General features: G+C 38.8%; 1 protein-coding gene across 5 annotated transcripts in view; it reads right to left on the reverse strand.

Moving 5' to 3' along the window:
- TMTC1 (transmembrane O-mannosyltransferase targeting cadherins 1) overlaps positions 1-18,713 on the reverse strand; it is a 285,567-nt gene that overhangs the window by 248,887 nt on the left and 17,967 nt on the right. For 4 of the 5 annotated variants that reach the window (XM_024256984.3, XM_009247587.4, XM_024256982.3 and 1 more), the window contains exons 3-5: positions 11,375-11,448; positions 8,395-8,571; positions 4,354-4,560 (exon numbers count right to left, since the gene is read on the reverse strand). In XM_024256984.3, the coding sequence (XP_024112752.1) occupies positions 4,354-4,560; positions 8,395-8,571; positions 11,375-11,448 (458 nt within the window). The remainder of the gene's footprint in view (positions 1-4,353; positions 4,561-8,394; positions 8,572-11,374; positions 11,449-18,713) is intronic. The other variant, XM_054527036.2, reaches the window with a different exon arrangement.

The following is an 18,713-nucleotide window of genomic DNA, read 5'->3' on the forward strand; positions in this document are numbered from 1 at the left end:
GAGTAGGTACTCTCAACTCGAGGCTTTTCATTATACTTTCTACGTATAAGTCAATCAGTAAGTCACATAAAAATAGGCAAACTAAATAAATGACCTGCAATAGGATTTTTTCCTGGGCTTAGATTTTTCCCTGTATTAGATAACTTCTGAAAACAATATTTTGCCTGATAACATTTAGCCCAATTCTTGTCAACCTCACACCAATGCATCCAATACGACTATGTGCTAATAGTTTTGAAGTTGAAAAACAACAACAACAAAAAATGCACACAAACTCATTCCTTGCCTGTATATTGCAGGTTCAGCATTTTCATAATGCATCCTGGTGTTCAGAAACCCATACGGGGAAAATCATATTCAGAATACTAAACTAATAATGATGATGCTGCTGGCTTCCATGTGCTGAGTGGCCACTGTATGCCAGGCACCAATTACATATACAAATGCTTTTAATCCTGACAACCAGCATTTCCCCCTTTGAGAGATGAAAAAACTGAGGCTCACAGAAATCAAATAACTTGTCCGGCATCAAGTAAGTGATAGAGCCATGATTTAAACTCTCTGTCTGCAGAGTCAGAGATCTTAAGAACTATGATAACGTTGCCTCTTCCAACTTTTATTTGCTTTACCTGATCATCTTCTCACAAAAGTACAGCACAGTTTTCAAAAGTAATTGTAACAGTAATCAAATATATACTCAAATGTATGACACCGTTTTTTGTTTTTTTGTTTTTTGTTTTCCAAAGAGAAAACATGTATGACAACTTTCCATGGAGGGAAGATGGTCCAGGGCCATAAATACATTAACTTAGTGAGAATCCGGCCCAATTCCAGTTGTGCTATCTGCTGCTCTCCGATCATCACTCTTTCTAAAATAGCCTGCTACCTAAGGTTAAAAAAACGAAAAAGTAATCTACAAAGCATGTCACCTAGTTCAATGTATTAGCACCAATACCCCATACTGAAGCAAGTCAAGAGGTGTCTCATTTGTGGAACCAGAGATGACTACAAGAATCTTTGTACCTGCTGAGAGTTCAATGGAGAGGCCAGCTCCACACAGAAATGATACAAGCACCCTGCCTCTTCCCCAAAGCTTAGCCCTCACTCTGGACTCTGGGCTTCAGAGCACAGTAAATGGTCAAAGCACAAGTTTAGGAGTCAAACAGTCTGGGTTCCAATCCTGACCCTACCACTTACTATGTGAACTTGGACAAGGTTTTTTAACCTCTAAGCCTCAGTTTCTTCATAGCAATGGGAGTTACAATATCTGCCCTAAAAGAGATACCATAGTGGTTGGATAGAATAACATATGGGACATGCTAGCCCCCTTTCTGGTACATAGTAGTTGGATAATAGAAAGTTTTCTTCCCCTTCCTGAGGGACCTTCTCACTGGTGTGCTGGAACTGGCTGACACTGGTTTGGAAGAGCTGACTGTTAAATTTTTAGGAATTTTACAAGTTGCTTACTTAAAAAACAGCCATTATTAAAAATTCAAGTAAATAAACTTAAATTTAAATATGTCATATTTTAAACAAGGTACTAAATATTCAAAGCTCATTACTCTTGAGTTGGCTTTTGCTTCACTTTGCTATTATCTACGCTTTTGAGGTTATTTATGTCTATTGCATCCGTCTGGTAGAAACATGGCATCATGGCGGACTATGACAGCTCTCACAACTCCATGGTCACTGAAGTCACACTTGTAGCTTGAAATCAGCCACAGTGGGAGTATTTACATTAGCAAACACTACAAATCAGGGGTCCCGTTCTTTGGAGAGCCAGTTATTAAACAATTAGCAGCACACCAGAGGAATTCATATTTCATCTTACCCTTTCTGCTCCAGCATCATTCATCTCTCCTCTCTACAGGTTATCTAAGAATACACACACACACACACACACACACACACACACATACACACACACACACACGTCTGAAAAGAAAAACGAACAACCCTCCCACTAACAACCTTTTCCCCATTTCTTCGTTGGCAAATTTATTGAAAATGTTCCATCTGTGCTTAATTTCCAACACTTCCTTATCATCTACTCATCAACTGATCCATGTCACAAATATTTAAGCAGCGTTATTGGCCAGACACTGTGACAGGAGCTGGCAACACATCTATGAGACACCCTGGCATGAACCTGCCCTAACCGAGTTCATAGTCACATGGCAGCCTAGCTTCTGTTCCACCTTGAACATCTCCAGTGATCTCTGTACTCCTTTTCCCCCATTCTTTAGCCTCCATTTAAAAAATTCACCATTTCCCCAATTATTTCACCTTCTTTCCCTCCATGGCCCTCAACAAAAATGTCCAGATTTTCTCAATGTTTTAACCCTTTATTCCTCTTCCCTTTTCCTTGGGAATTTCATGCATTATTGTGATTTTATTCTCTCCCCAACCCCCAGAAAACCTATTACTCCCCTAATTTTTCCACTTAGTAACTAATGCCACCATCCACCCACCTGGTTAAGCCAGAAAATTGGAAATACTTGTTTCCTTCCTTTCCCTCTCCCCATCATCACAAACATTAGCGAGTCCTATTGGGTCTGTATCAGAAATGTATCTCAAATCCACCTCATCTCTTCATTGCAGTTTCCATGACTCTCAGCTAAGACCCCTTTTCCCTCACTCAGCTTGTGTGAAAGCCTCCTAACCCTTTTCCCTCCTTCATGATTGCCCCCAACAGCCTGCACCACGAAGAGGCCAGAGGGAACATTTTTAAAAGAAATGTTATCATAACTGTCTACATACACACACACACACACATACACATACACAAACTCCAGTATCTTCCCATTCCCCTCAGAATAAAATCCAAACCTGCTTCCACAGCCAGTACAGCCCTTCACCTATGCCCTGCCCCCCTCCTTGCCCTCACCCCTTCTCCTCCCAATTTGCTATGACCCTCAAGCCTGGAACCCTCTGCCAGATCCCTGCACATCTTCACTGGCAATTCACCTCACCAAGAGGATTCGGAAGCCTTCCCTGGCCAACCAACCCAAATGCCCCCAGGCTAAGCCATCACTCTCCATCACATCCTGCCTAACTCTCTTCTTAGCACTCACATTGTTCATTCAGTGTTGATTATTTATTGTCTACCTTCCTCTACTAGAAGAAAAGCTACACAAGAGCAAGGACCTTGTCTTTCTTATTTACCAGGACACTCCTGGTGCCTAGAATATGCCTGGCACTTGTCAGCTGCTCAACAGATATTTATTGATGAATGAACAAAAGAGTGAATGAATGGGGCAAGATAAAAAAACAAACACAGGCAAAGGCAAGAGTAATTGGAAACAAAGACTGCGGAAAGAGGGAGTTTTAAGGGACTACACAGAAGAGTAACAATAGCAATCTGAAGTGGTAAAGTGCTAATCTTATGAATGGAATTTCCATATGTTAAAATAATTGGGAGATCATTAGGCCAAGGTGACTCTGGCACCCTGCATTCCTACATCAGCAGAGAAACCCAACTCAGTGTAAATGGTAAAATGAAACCAAGCTTAACCACTAACTTACCTCTAACTAGAGACTTTCCACTAGAATGATCCACATAGGGCTACTACTCCCCTTTAACCAATCAAATATTTCCTTTGCTCTGTTTCTGCATTTGCCCTATAAAAGCTTCCCCACACCCTGCCCCAGCAGGGGAGCCCCAAGCCACCGGCAGTCTGGAGCGGCCCAATTCATTATTCACTGTCTGCTCAAATAAACTCTTCAGCTTTTTAATGGGCCTAAGTTTATCTTTTAACATATATCTGTTATATTCTGACTTGTCCGTGGCCTGAAATATTTTAGAGACAGCCTAATTTGGGGAGCGACACCTGTGCTGATAAATCCATGCTAATTTTCATGGCCAGGTCAAAATATTACAAAAAAGGAAGAAAAGAAAGACAGTCATATGCTGTAAAGATTCTCATACATCTTCAAAAACATTTCAGAAAGGAAGAGTCCTCTGGGTTTCCTCCCATATTTGGACTGTAATAAATTCAGATCAAACACAAAGAGCAAAGACAGGCAGGAGAAGGGGAAGGAGAACGTTCTCCTCCCCCAGGAAACGGAGGGCGCCCATCTTCTGATGCCTGAGGCTGCACGGACCCACACCTCATCACAGGCAGGCAGCAGGGCTTCCACTTGCTTCCTCTAACTACTCCTTTCTTATCCATTATAATATAGGGAAGGAAGGGAGGGAAATGGGGACAGGAAGAAGCGGGTAAGGAGGGAAGCATGAAGAGAGGGACGTCACAGTGTGCTGACTCAGTGCTTCACTTCCCCAGGCATCCCAGGCTGCACTAGGTGACGCTGGACATTGAAAACATGCAGGGAACAAGAAACCCAGCCCAGTACCTCATCATGGACCACACAGCTCGTGGGGACACTGGGAATCCACTGCTCTTGGGTTCTGGTGGCAGTGGAGAGTGGCAGCCACCCCAAGCTCCTTTGTGAGGGAACCGCTGCTGCTTCCCATTCTCCCGGTGAGGATGGCCTGGCAGTGAGGAGGGCTGGGGGCTCCCGGGCTGCTGTGGGCTGCGTGGACAGAGGGCCCCATTGCTCCTGTTGTGCATGGAATTGAGGGAAAACAAAGTCAACCAGAATAACAAGGCTTGCAACAACCGACACCAGTAAACTGCCCCACCCACAAGTCTTGCTTCCTGGAAACAACCATTCTCAAGTCTTTAGCTCTTGTGTTTCTGATATTTACTGCCATATTATTAAAACAACATAATTATGCATGTTTTTTCAATTTTAGAACTTATCGTATTGACTTACTATAGAACACTGTAACTCAGTCTTTGTTAGATGGCCACCAACACACACACACACACTCTCGCACACACACACACTCACACACACACTTCTTCACCCCTCACCGTCCAAATAGGTTTCTCTCAGAATATTTGGCTGAAATGGTATTAAGGATTTACATTATTATAATCTTGTAAGATATTGCTCATAGCTGAACCATCCAATTACATTTTTTCTGTTATGAATTCTCTGAGATATAATTCATAACCACTAGATGGGCAAAAATTTAAACATCTGATACTACCAAGGGATGATCAGAAAGTGAAACAAAGAGGATTCTCATTCCTGCTAGAACCATTTCAGGAGCAATGTCTCGGGATGTAACGCAGTCAACGTGCATCTATCCTTTGCCCAGCAACTACGCTTCCATGGCTATGCCTGAAAGAAACCTTCAAGTATTTGCACAAGAATATATGCACAGAAATTTCACTGCAGCTTAGTTTATAATAGCAAAAATGTAGAAATAACCTAAATTCCAAACCCAGAAAAATGGATAATGATGATTAAATACTATACAGCAGTTGAGATAAATGAAATACAGCTACATATATCAACACTGATATATCTCAAAAGCCCAATGGTAAATGAAAAAAAAAAAAGCAAGTGATACCATTCATGTAAAGTTTGAAAATATGTAAAATAACACTTTTGCTATTCACTGGTATGTGTGTATATGAAGTAAAGTCCTAGAAACAATCATGGAAATGAAAAGCACCAAATTCAGAATTGTGATTCCCTCTGGAGAGAGAGGATAAGGACTGTGGACAGAGAATGTTATTTTCTAGATGTTGGAAATTATATCCTGAATTTTTAAAAAAGAAAGATAATTTTCAGGAGCTGATTTTGCACTGAAAATCTTTCCTCCTAAAGATGATGTCAAATAGAAGAAATCTTATTCCATCCATGTGGGGCCAATCTTAAAATTTAGGAATAAATTGCACTTGTAGGAAAGTACTTGCAACATTTTGTTTCTATTACTGTTTCTTTCCTGCTTCCTGAATCATACAATGAAAGATCTCAAGAACCACCTAGTGCTAAGATGTTTATTCTAAATTAGCAGATAAAGTAGGGACTCGGGAGTAGACCCCTAGGTGCTTGTGTAAAACTCTGTGTATATGTGCATTCCTCTGGGGACAAAACTTTGTGAAATTCTCAAGAGTCCACGATCCCCCAGATATCAGAACCTCTGAGCTGGGTAACTCTCATGATGCCTGAGCAGCAGATGTCCTGCGAGGTCTCCTGAGTTCCTGTCATACGTTCCTCCCTGGAGGCAATGGTACTCTGGACTAACCCTGTGAATCTGGAACCACACGGACATGGGTTCAAATCTTAGCTCCACTTGGGCTGGCTGACTGTGGGGAGGATACTTTCTGTGCCTCTGTTTTCTCCTTTGTAAAATGAGGATAAAGATTGTTGCAAGCAGACGGCATGGCACAGTGCCTCGCACAGGGCCAGCCCTTAGGTGATATCACCCATTTTTGGCCAGGTCTCCGTGTTACATCCTCTGGTTCCTTCCTACCACTTTTTACAACTGTAATCAATCACTCGTCATATTACTTACATAATGTCTGTCTCCACCAATATCTTATATGCTCTTTGTGGGAAGGAACCATATTTGTCTTGCTCTTGGCTAGGCAGAATGAGTATGTGTTGAATGGGTGGACAAAAGCGTGAAGAAAAGAATGAATGCCTCCACTTAGGCAGCACTGCTGGATGTGAAAGCTAAAAGTTTCTTTTTCTTTTTTTTTTTGAGACTGAGTCTCCCTCTGTTACCAGGCTGGAGTGCAGTAGCGCAATCTTGGCTCACTGCAATGTCCGACTCTCTGGTTCAAGCAATTCTCCTACCTCAGCCTCCCAAGTAGCTGGGATTACAGGCATGTGCCACCATGCGCAGCTAATTTTTGTATTTTTAGTAGAGATGGGGTTTTACCATGTTGGCTAGGATGGTCTCTATCTCCTGATCTCATGATCTGCCGGCCTTGGCCTCCCAAAGTGCTGGGATTACAGGTGTGAGCCACCGTGCCTGGCCTAAAAGTTTCTTAAAAAAAAAAAAAACCAAAAAAGACCCAGACTGAGCGGCGGGACTTTTATCAGCAGTATTATTCCTCCCAAAGAATTTCTAGCCATTTAGTATGATGAAGGTAAAGAAAGAAGAGAGACAAGTATCCCTTTTGAGAAAGGCCTGGCTCAACAGTGACTACATGAAGAAGAAAGAAAGAGGTGTAGGCACCAGTGGGCTGGAGAGTCCCAAGATCAGAGGAGACATGACTTTAATGACAACATTAAAATAGCTCTGGACTGGACCATGTGAGAGAACGCATCTGCAGTCAGCTGTCTTATCTTTTTGCTGTCAGTGAGGCGTAGCAGAAAGAAGTTAGGAGGTTGAGACAAGGTAGATGCAAGAAGAAAGTGGAAAAGGGGTTTACAGGTTGTTCCCTAAAAAGTAAGATGGGCAATGCAATTACTCCCACTGGTTAGAGGATATGGAGGAAAGGCAACCTCATATAGGCCAAAGGGAGGGCCTCTGGCTCACGGTTTTCTTGGCACGAGTTTGGGTCAAAGTGATTATTTGGCTCCATGTTTTCACAAGCCTCTGAGATTTACTGAGAGCCAACAAAGCACTACACTCTTTTTAAATTACCCCCAACTATCACACTTCCAGGCAGGAAGGTGATCAGAATTTCCTGACTCATCTCAGTGTGTTGCCACTCAATATCACCGCTCTTATCTTTATGTCAAGAAGTATAAAGAGGTAGGAAATGGGATTTTAAAAGCAGGATTGTTTTTTCAGATAAAATTCTTCATTTGATACAGCAGGGGAATAAATTAGCCACATCTTTTAAAAGTTTAAAAGTAAGGACCTTATAATTACTGAAAAATGGGGTCTGCTTGTAAAATTACTGGTAATTATGGATTTGATGGGGAAGAAAATTATAGTATGTGCTTGAACTTTTAATATGCCTTAGTGATTCTTATAATCTATAAGCCACAACATAAAATGAGTGTGCCTTAAATTTTTTAAATAAATTAGGCTACTAAATAAGCTTGTTCATTAATTTGAATATGACATGTATGTACTCCTGTATGGTGTAGACTGGCTCTTTGTGGAATTCCAATGGGTGCCTCCTAAAACTCTCAGGTAACAGCATCTTTAGAAGAGCAGGAAAAGGGGCTCTTTGATAGATAACACTCATGCAAATGCAGGGATTCAAAGCAAGCTGTGAAAAACTGTTACCATTTGCAATCACTATTTTTATGAAGCAAGATTTTCTCAGCAGCATGCAACCAAAACAAATCAGCAATATAAACTTGCAATTAACATAGATACTTTTCAATTCCAAATTTGGGGCTCACAAAAACTTCATAGTCCTCATTGATTTATACAAAAGTGTGAAGCGTTTGAACATATATAATGTACTCATCTTAATGAAATAAGCCTTGTTGATTACATGACAGTCTAAGGTGAGATGACATTTAATAAAGTGTTATATTTTTTAGATGGAAGTTTGGAAACTATTGTTTTAAGTAATTTTTCTCTGCCCATGACATGCCATTTGATATCAAAACTGTAAAATGACTTACGACTTGTCTTGCTTGTTGGAAAGGGAAAAGAGGTCATAAACCAAGCACACTCCAAACACCGTGATGCCTGTCTCTTTCACCAGCATCGCACAGGTCCCCAGAAACAAACTGAGCATCAAGAAGAAGGGAGACACCGTGGAAGGGAAACTTCCCCCAACACAGCCCTGATCCAGACTCCTGAAAAACAAGTTGGAGATTCTTTTAATCTAAGAAAGAATGTGGTCTGCTAAGAAATACCACCTCTTAAAGATAAGATCTAATGTCAATTTCATTGCATTCTAAGTAATTAAGCAGGTAAGTAGAGATTTCTTAAAGAGCCTTCATCCCAACAATACTGAATTTTGTACTTAAATCGCAGTATACACAGACTATGGTATGTAACAAATGAACACCAAAAAGCCATTTAAAATTCTACCAGAGAGACATACTTAGTCATATGAAAAGATGTTTAAGTGAATACATTCTAAGTGAATAATTGAGTTACTAAACTATATGCATAAGCTCAGGAGCCAGGTTCCCTGGGTTCCCTGCTAACCACAGCCGTTAATTAATAGGGTAATATGGGGCAAGTTACTTTACTTCTTGGTGCTTCAGTTCCCTTATGTGTGACAAGAGATTACAGTGTTGTAGGGGGGATTAAACGAATGACTTGTCACACATCAAGTGTATATCACCATCATCATTATGGTAGTGAAGTGTTTTATATGCTTCCATACATAAAACAAAGTTGCCAGTGGATATACGTGCCAAAATATAATAAGCATTTCTCTCTGGGATGAAAATGCAACTATTTTAACCTTTTTTTTCTTTTGGCTAAATTCATTTAGCCAACATTTTTAAATTCATTTTCTATGAGTGTATCTTAGGTAAAGTTTATTTTTTTCTCAGTTTAATTTCCAACAATGATTTTCAAAATCTCTCCGGTGCTGTTAAGCTTTTGTTTCACCTTGTAAAACAGAGTTGGCCCCCTACCAAGAGACACCACTGTTCCCTTCAACAGGTACCACACCTATTGGCTCCTATTCCATTGAAGTAAAGGCCAATATTTCTGTAGTTGAGACACCTTCTCCTTAGTGTTCTGTCTTAGAACAATCGCATAAAATTATATGCAGAATTTGCAGTAGATAGGCATTTTTTTTCTGTTGAGTTGGTCTATAGCTCAAATTTCTGAAAGTGAGAATGGCATGCAAAACCAATCTGTAATAACATGGCTCATTATCATACAGATATGGATACACTGCAGGCCTAATCATGCCCCCAAATATATTAACCACACAGAACAGGCCTAGAGAACAAGTTTAAACTCCAAAGCAATTATTACTTCTATTCTAACACCAGAATAAACAAGAAACAATTAATTGTTAAATTTTGGCTTATATTTTCAGATTTCGTAACACCACATCATACGATCAAGAATGCAGTAGGAAGTTACAAAGCCAGGAGCAGAAGACTTACACTATGCTAAGAAAATGTTCCACCCTTTAAACAAAACAAAACTTCCTAAGACTTAATTCATTTCATTATTGACACAAGGTCTAAATTGGTTTGTAACAGGTTTCTCAATCCTAGCCCCATTGGCATTTTCTACCAGATAATTCTTTGTTGTAGGGGGACTGTCCTGTGCATTGCAGAATGTCTGTTCCGCAACATCTTTGGCTTCTACCCACTAGATGCCATGAGCACCACTTCAGTTGTGACAACCAAAAATGTCTGCAGATATTGCCAAATGTCTCCTGTGGGTAGAGGAGGTAGTGGCTAGGACGAGGAGGAAAATCACCCTAATTAGGAGCCACTGGTTTAGAACAGTGTTCCTCACAGTCACTGGGCTTTGTAAGACTATAGGTCAATGAACTGATCCAAAGATCAGGGCCACCAAATGCTTAATCAGGCATCTCTCCATGAAACTGGGCAACATGGTTGACTTGCCCCCCTTTTCTAGGTTGTATTAGTCTGTTTTCACGCTGCTGATAAAGACATACCTGAGACTGGGCCATTTACAAAAGAAAGAGGTTTATTGAACTCACACTTCCACATGGCTGGGGAGGCCTCACAATCATGATGGAAGGCAAGGAGAAGCAAGTCATGTCTTATATGGATGGCAGCAGGCAAAGAGAGCTTGTGCAGGGAATCTCCCATTTTTAAAACCATCAGATCTCGTGAGACTTATTCACTATCACGAGAGCAGCACGGGAAAGATCCGCCCCCATGATTCAATTACCTCCCACTAGGTTCCTTCCACAACACATGGGAATTGTGGGAGTTACAATTCAAAATGAGATTTGGGTGGGGACACAGCCAAACCATATCACAGGACATGCTCTGAGCTGCCCCCATTCACATTCTCTTTTTAATCCACTCCTTTCTCTATATATGGACATGACATGACTCAGATGAGAATCTGATTGGTTTAGGGTAAAGGTGCAATATAATGGGAAATTATTTTAAGGCTTTTCAGTTTCCCAAGGCAAAAAACTTCTGTCTTTTGATGAAACTATATGTAAATTGGAAAACCACAGTCGAGAAATGCTACTTTATACTCAGCTTTGTCATTTTAAGCTCTGAGTTACTTTGGTGAGGCTAACAAAGAGAAAAAGTATTAGGAACAAAATGAAAAGGAAAAATTAAGCAAATCATAGGCAAATAAAAGAGAACATTGCATCAAATACATTTTGGCTTAGAGCTAAGATTCCAAATTCACTTCTCAGTAAGAAACTACAAGTAAAAGGAATGATAAAGCAAGTGCTTGGATTCCCAACACTGGGAAAGCAGTCCCTTTAAGGTGCTACAGTGTGGTTCAGAATGGGGTTGGAAGAGAAAAAGGCCCAGCACTGGACAAGGAGAGAGTTTCCTATTCCTGGTCCCTGGAAAGCTTGCTCAGCATTTCACAACCAGAAGCCTCTCTCCTCTCAGGCACACGCTCCCAGTCTACACACACGGCACAGTTGCAATCACAGAGAAGGGCACTCTTAGCCACACATACCTGTTGTAGGAGAGAAAGGCCAATAGAAACAGCAGACACGCTAACACGTCCGCTCTGCCAACGATCCCAGCCACCTTGGAAGTAAAAATAATAAAAAATAAAAACTTCAGACAATTACTTTCAGAAAACCATTACACAAATCCATTACAGAAATGTATTTGTTGTTAGATAAATGAAAGATATAATAAAATAGAAATCTCACTGTTCTTCAAGTTCTGATATATGGCTAAGCACCTCTGATTATCATATATATTTAATAACGAGTTTATGTAAGGAAAAAAGAGGATGGATGGAAGGGGCAAGATTTCCACACTTTATTTTTAAGCTCTCAGAGCGTCAATTCACAGCATCAAAATTTATTCATTTATTAATTTATTCAAAAAAATTTTTGAGCAATATTTGAGAGTCAGACACTGTGTCCTTCTGTGTACCATAATGCTAATGGAGCAGACAATATTTTTAGAGAACTAGAAAAAAGTAAGTTGAGAATCAATACTTTTAACAAGAATGGGGCCGGGCAGGATGGCTCACATCTGTAATCTCAGCACTTTGGGAGGCCAAGGCTTGCGGAACACTTGAGTTAAGGAGTTCAAGACCAGCCTGGACAACATGGCAAAACCCTGTGTCTACAAAAATATACAAAAATTAGCTACACATGGTGGCACATGCCTGTAGTTCCAGCTACTCAGGAGGCTGAGATGGGAGGACTGCTTGAGCCCTGGAGGTCAATGCTGCAGTGAGCTGTGATCGTGCCACTGCACTCAGCCTGGGCGACAGAGTGGACCCTGTCTCAAAAAATAAAAAAATAAACAGGAAAGGGAATGAGTTTGAACTCATGATTGCTATATGTGAGTATATGTGTGTGTGCATGTGCGCATATTTTTCTTAGCTCTATCACTGAAAGGGCCTATAAATATAAAACCTCAGTAGCAAAGGGCCATCTTGGCACTAACCACAAACCATTTCCCCACAAAAGAGAACACCAGCTCCTTGGAAAACTGGCTGACACCAGGGCTGAGGCTAGGGAAATCCAAGAGGAGCTTGGATCATCTCGTGTCAGAAAGTAAGAAAATGCTTATGAAATGACAGTCAAAAGGGCATAGAAGCCAGGAACAACGGGCTCCCACCGAACAAACTTAAGGCAATTTGAATATTAAAATAAATGGTATAATAATATATTATAAACCATTGAAAATGAAATCCATGAGTCCATACTAATAATAAATACAGCTATGCATTGAATAACAACTTTCGGGTCAACAATGAGCCACATATGTGATGGTGGTCCCACAAGATTATAATATCATATTTCTATTGTATATTTTCTATGTTTGATATGTTTAGATACACAAATACTTACCATTGTGTTATAGTTGCCTACAGTATTCAGTACGGTAGCCTAAGAGCAATAGGCCATAGCATCTAGGTTTGTGTAAGTATACTCTATGATGTTTTCACAATGACAAAATCACCTAACCACTCATTCTCAGAACATGTCCCCATTGTTAAGCAATGTAATTGTATATACATAAATGAATGAATGGATACATATAAATGTACATACATATATACAGCAAGCAAGTGAATGGGAAAGAAAGGAGACTTCTTCCTTCATTAAAAAGCCAGTTAAGGAATGTGGAGGGAGCAGTGGAGTTGGGAAATAACTGTTTTGCTTCCAGAAGAGTGAAGACTGGAGCAAGCAAGAAACATCAAAAATATCAATGGATGCAACCTAGGGCATGAAAGTTTTTGAGGTACAAAGTATTAGTAGGACTTCAACGTGTCTATTTACTAATTATTAGATGAAAAAATTTAAAAAGAACACTATGGAAAAAATGCGTTATATTGCACTACGTCTTAACTGTGGAATCAAATTAAAATCACCATTCCTGAGAAGGAATCATCATAACCATCATTTATACAGTATTCTAGCAGGGACGTATAACCTGAATATAATCATGAGAAAACATCAAACTTAATATGAGGAACATTTGATAAAAATATAAATAAATATATATTATGCTAACAAATTATAAATTTTATGTGTAGCAATATTTTGTAGCATTACATTTTATTGCATATTAATTTATTCTAATGTATATTATACCATGATTCATAATTATATAACTCATTATAATCAATACTGTATATATTATTATATACTATATGTATAATGTATTACATATATGATATACATATATTATATTTTCTATATTTATTACTTATTATTCATTCTGCATTTGCATATATATACTATATATCATATATTATTTATATATTATGTATTTTTAATATAATATGCTCTATCTATAAATTATATGTAGTATATGTTATAAATTGTATAACATATTAATAAGTATTATATATTTATATTATAGCTATAGAACATATTAAACCATATATTGCAATATAACATGTTAATAACATTTTTTATTTTACATGTTCTAATATAAATTCTAAATTATATCATAGATCTATAAATTATATTATAGACAGACAATGAAGACTGGTTAACTGTTTCAAACTAAAGGAGACTAATGAAAACTAAAGAGAAATGACTAATGCTTTCAGCTTTCAAAAATGTACAACTAAACTATTAAAGTATAAAGGGGTATGAATTGTGCAACCTACTGTCAAATTCTTCAGAAAATAAATAACGTTTTTATATATTGAGAGAGAAAGAGAGGAAGGTGATAAAACAAATGTGAGAAAATGTGAAAAATTAGTGAATCTAGATAGAAAGTATACAGTTATTCTCTATATTTTTTTAAGTTTGAAATTATTTCAAAAAATGCATTACTTCAGAAGAAGATTGAAATGGAAGAGGGGTGGGAAACAGATGACTCTTTACAAATCTTCACACTATTTTGCTACATATCCATGCATTTCTCTTGTTTTTTTTTTTTTAATCCAAGAAATAAAAGAGTCAAGGGAAAAAATGGGATATAGCTTTTTAAAAATGCTCCAAAGAACAGGTACCATAAGAGCTGAATGATGAGGAACAGCTCAAAAGGGAGATGAATTGGGCTGACATTTCAGGCACAGGAATAGTATCACCCACATCACAGAAGACCCGAGGTCTATGGTGTGTTAAAGAATCAATCAACAATTAATAGTAGGAAATAGTTTTCTGGGAAATATACCTATAAGCATCCTGATGCAATGAGCACGCTTTGCAGTCATGAAGGAGAAGCAGTGAACAAGCATGGAGGTGGTTGGACGCAGTGGCTCATGCCACACCTGTCATCCCAGCATTTTGGGAGACCGAGGTGGACAGATCCCTTGAGCTCAGGAGTTCAAGACCAGCCTGGGCAACATGGAGAAACCCTGTCTCTACCAAAAATACAAACGACTACCTGGGTGTGCACCTGTGGTCCCAGCTACTCGGGAGGCTGAGGTGAGTGGATTGCTTGAGCCCAGGAGGTAGAGGCTGCAGTGAGCCGAGATCACATCACTGCGCCCCAGCCTGGGCGACAGAGGAAGACCCTATCTCAAAAACTTAAAAACAAAATAAGCATGGAGGTAAACCATTCAAGGTCTGAATGTAGACTGCTCTTGCCATCTGAGATTTGGTTTTGTTATGTTTAAAATCCATGTAACACCCACTCCCTCAGGGTGGTTGTAATTCATGAGATGATATATACATAAAGGGCCTGCTGGATAAATGCTGGTGCACTTCTTTCTCCCCTTTTTTTTTCTTTTTTTTCAGAGAAAGGGGGTGGAACTCTTAACACTGAGATAGGTTTTCCTGTGTGGCTTATGGAAATCATTTTTTTACTTTAAGGTTTACATGTACAGTATCTTAATTGCGAACTTTATTAGATAATCTAATGTATCTGTTAGTTAAAATCTACATAAAACATAACTCAATTATACACACACGGATGGACTGACAGCAAGTCACATATTGAGAAAAACTCCAGTCCTTCTTGCATTAAGAGAAACCTGGAAAATGGCCAAAGAATACCACTGGCAATACAGAGCTGAAAGCTATTACCTGACGTGGCTGCTTGTACCACATGCTGTTCATTGATTCATTAATCTATAAGAAACTTGAGTACCAAATCAGGAAGACTGCATGACTCAAGAGACGAATGCAGTGACAGTGTGGTGTCGCCACAATGTCAAGGTTCAGCTCAGTCTCACAGTCTGTAAAGCCGAAGTGTATACAGGTCACCTGTAAGCCCAGATCTGCTCAGACTACACTACCACCTCCTTGAGCATTTAGCTCAGCATTACCTGCAAGTCTTCCTGAAGGTTAAATAGAGAGCCTAGCTCTCTAGCAACAGTCTTGAGATAAGCCTAAGCATCTGGACCGAGAAGGGTACTCATCACAGCACAAGTGATGTAGCCAACAGCAAGACTTGCAAGCTGTTACTGGGTATAGCAAGTTGGAATGAGGCAATCACAAGCTAGACAAGCTTAACTAATGTGTTAAAGGCGTCCTGCAGCCTGGCTTCTTGCATTGCAGCCAATTTGGAAGAGTCAACAGCAGACTGTGCCAGCTGGATGTGCCCAGATATAAAGAATGTAGTGTCCCTTGCAGGAGAAGCTCAAAGAGGGTGTTGAAATATTGGTGTAACATTGATAGGCTCTCTTGCCAGTCCAAACCACTAAGCATGCATTGAACACCTATTCTATACCCCGGTTGAACTGAGGTATTTGGGGCAAAAGGCTAGATATCTAAAAACAAGTGCTATAATAGTCATTAACTACTGTATGTCTAGACCAGCCATTCACTGTGATTCAATTAGTCAATATTGTCATGTTCAGTAAGTGTGTGTTTAACTCCAGTTAACAAACATTTTCCAAGTGCTTCCTCTTAGCTAGATCCTGTGCCAGTTGGAAACATACAATCAGCCTCAAGGAGTTTAACATCTGGTGGGGAGTCAAAAGAGGGTATTAAATAGCACACAAGGAAACTGCATACATCATAAGAGGAGAAACCATTACCAAGAGAAGACCGAAGAGATTAATTTTTACTCTAGGATCTAGGAAGGCTTCACAGGTCTGGCCATGTAAACTGTGACTTAAACATAGACAAGGAGGATTTCAGGAAGCTCAAGGAGAGGGAATGCTCAGCCTAGGCCTAGGAAGGAACAAAAATGCTTTGCAGGTGGAGGATACAAGAATGGCAGAGAAAGAGAGGTCTGGAGATACATGGAGTGCTTCTGGAAGGCGAGACCTAAGGTGATGAAGAGCATGGAGTAAATAAAGAAGTGAGGAGGGGCAATGGGAAGCAAAGATGGAACATTAAACTGGAGCCAGTTGATTTTATGACAATGTAGGCTGAATTGTAGGATGCTGGAAAGTACAAAAGCAACTGGTCAGTTCATGGTTAGTGAAAAATATATGCAAATGGCCAGCATGTATTTTAGCCTCAAACTACAGGTTTCCATTACCAACATGGTGGCTATAACCTGGGAACTGCAGCCTCTAACAGATATTCAAACACTGGAAGGAGAAACATCAGTGAACATAATTGGATAGAATTCAAATAATGTAACAGCAGATCCTCTAGCAAGGTTAACACTATCACAGGCAGAAATTTCAAATTAGGAGTTAATTTGCTATAGAAACTTGTCTTTGGAATACCACCAATAATATTTACACAAAGTATACTATATGTATAAGGCTATTGGTATTTATTTTATCTGTAAGAGTGAGTTCCATTAATGTCATAGCTACTGGGGAGGCTGAGGTGGGAGGATTGCTTGAGCCCAGGAAATTGGGGTTGCAGTAAGCTATGATCATGCCATTGCACCCCAGTCTGGGCTACAGGGTGAGACCCTGTCTCAAATAATAATATTAATAATTTATCTCTATATATTCTGGGAAGTACATCTCTTTTTCTATTTCTCTTTCCTCCTCCTACTTAGAAACTTGAATTGAAATCCATGACTAAATAATAAGTCCCCCAATTTTACTTTGTCATGTAAATTGTTTTGTAGGCTAAATTTCTCTGCCTCCTTCTTACACTTCCCTCAGAATCTTATGAATGTAAGCATCCTCCCTAATATCCTTCCCTAAATAACTACCCAGCTCTTAGACTCCTCTGTCCCTTTCACTGTGTTACTATGGATTTTTTTCAATTAGTACAAAAGCTTGTTGTAGCTTTTTTTTAAGGTCATTTTGCTAATAGGATTTTCCTCTTTTCTTAGGAACCAACCTTAACCAGTTCCTGATCATACTGCCAAAGGCTGCCTGTGTTTTATGCACTCTCTCTCTGATACCTCTGAATTGAAACTGTTATTGCCCTACTCATTTGTTCTTTCATGCAGCAATTGTCCCCAATATGCTCTAAGCACAGATTTCCAATTGTACATGAAGAATTATTTGTCAGAAATAAAATACTGTCTATGGTTTTATAGTAGAACATGCCATTGGCCCAGCATCACATATTCTATATGTCTAGTAGTAATAGTCTTTGATTATTTTTCTTAATATTCTATCCAAAAAGAACATTAAAAACTTAAGTATCTCTCTTATTTTTTTCAATTTATATCAAAAATTTTTAATCATAGTTTTAAATACTTGAAAGGATCTAACTTCCTATGCATTGTAGATATTGACATTTCAAAATGAGGCCATAATGTTCCTATATTAAATTTACCAAATGTAATTTGAACACTCTAGCAACTTGAAGCTCATCATCTTCCACTTACCTAAACATGAATAGGCTCTTCTTTAATTGGTAGACACTTCATACCCTTTCTCCTTGAATTCATACTTTCATTGTATTTCCCCCTCATTTTTGCAAATTATATAGTTATGCTTAAAAATATTGTATTTATCATCCTTCTCCCTATAATAAAATATAATTAAATCTATATTTCAAATTTCTTTTGACCATAAGCCTCTAAGTGTTAAAATTTAAATTTTGTATTACTATTCCATTATTGTTAATTCACAGATATTTGATATATCATAAATAAAACAGAAAATGATAAATAATTAATAAATATTAAAAATCACCTCTTAATAATCTAGGTATAGCAGATTTCTTTTCAGTAAGTTCAGTTGTCTGTGGCTGAATCTTACCTTTTGTTAGACTATGACAGCAGGTACCAACTATTCCTAGCTTTCATCTTCATAGGATGTTCACATAAATAAGTGAAAATGGAAGTAGACCTGTTACAGCAATGACTTTATTCTTTGAACTCCAAGTTATTGGCTAATATCACATAATGATCTATCACCTCACATAATTTTTAATGATCTACGAACTGACAATGCAATCAAGTCCTCCTTTAATTTGGTTGAAAGCAAAGAATTTAACCATAACCATCATTAGAGTTACCTGTCATTACAGTCATTTACTGTCACAATTTCTTTTAAG

This window comes from Pongo abelii, chromosome 10 (assembly GCF_028885655.2).
Source record: "Pongo abelii isolate AG06213 chromosome 10, NHGRI_mPonAbe1-v2.0_pri, whole genome shotgun sequence".
NCBI lineage: Eukaryota > Metazoa > Chordata > Mammalia > Primates > Hominidae > Pongo > Pongo abelii.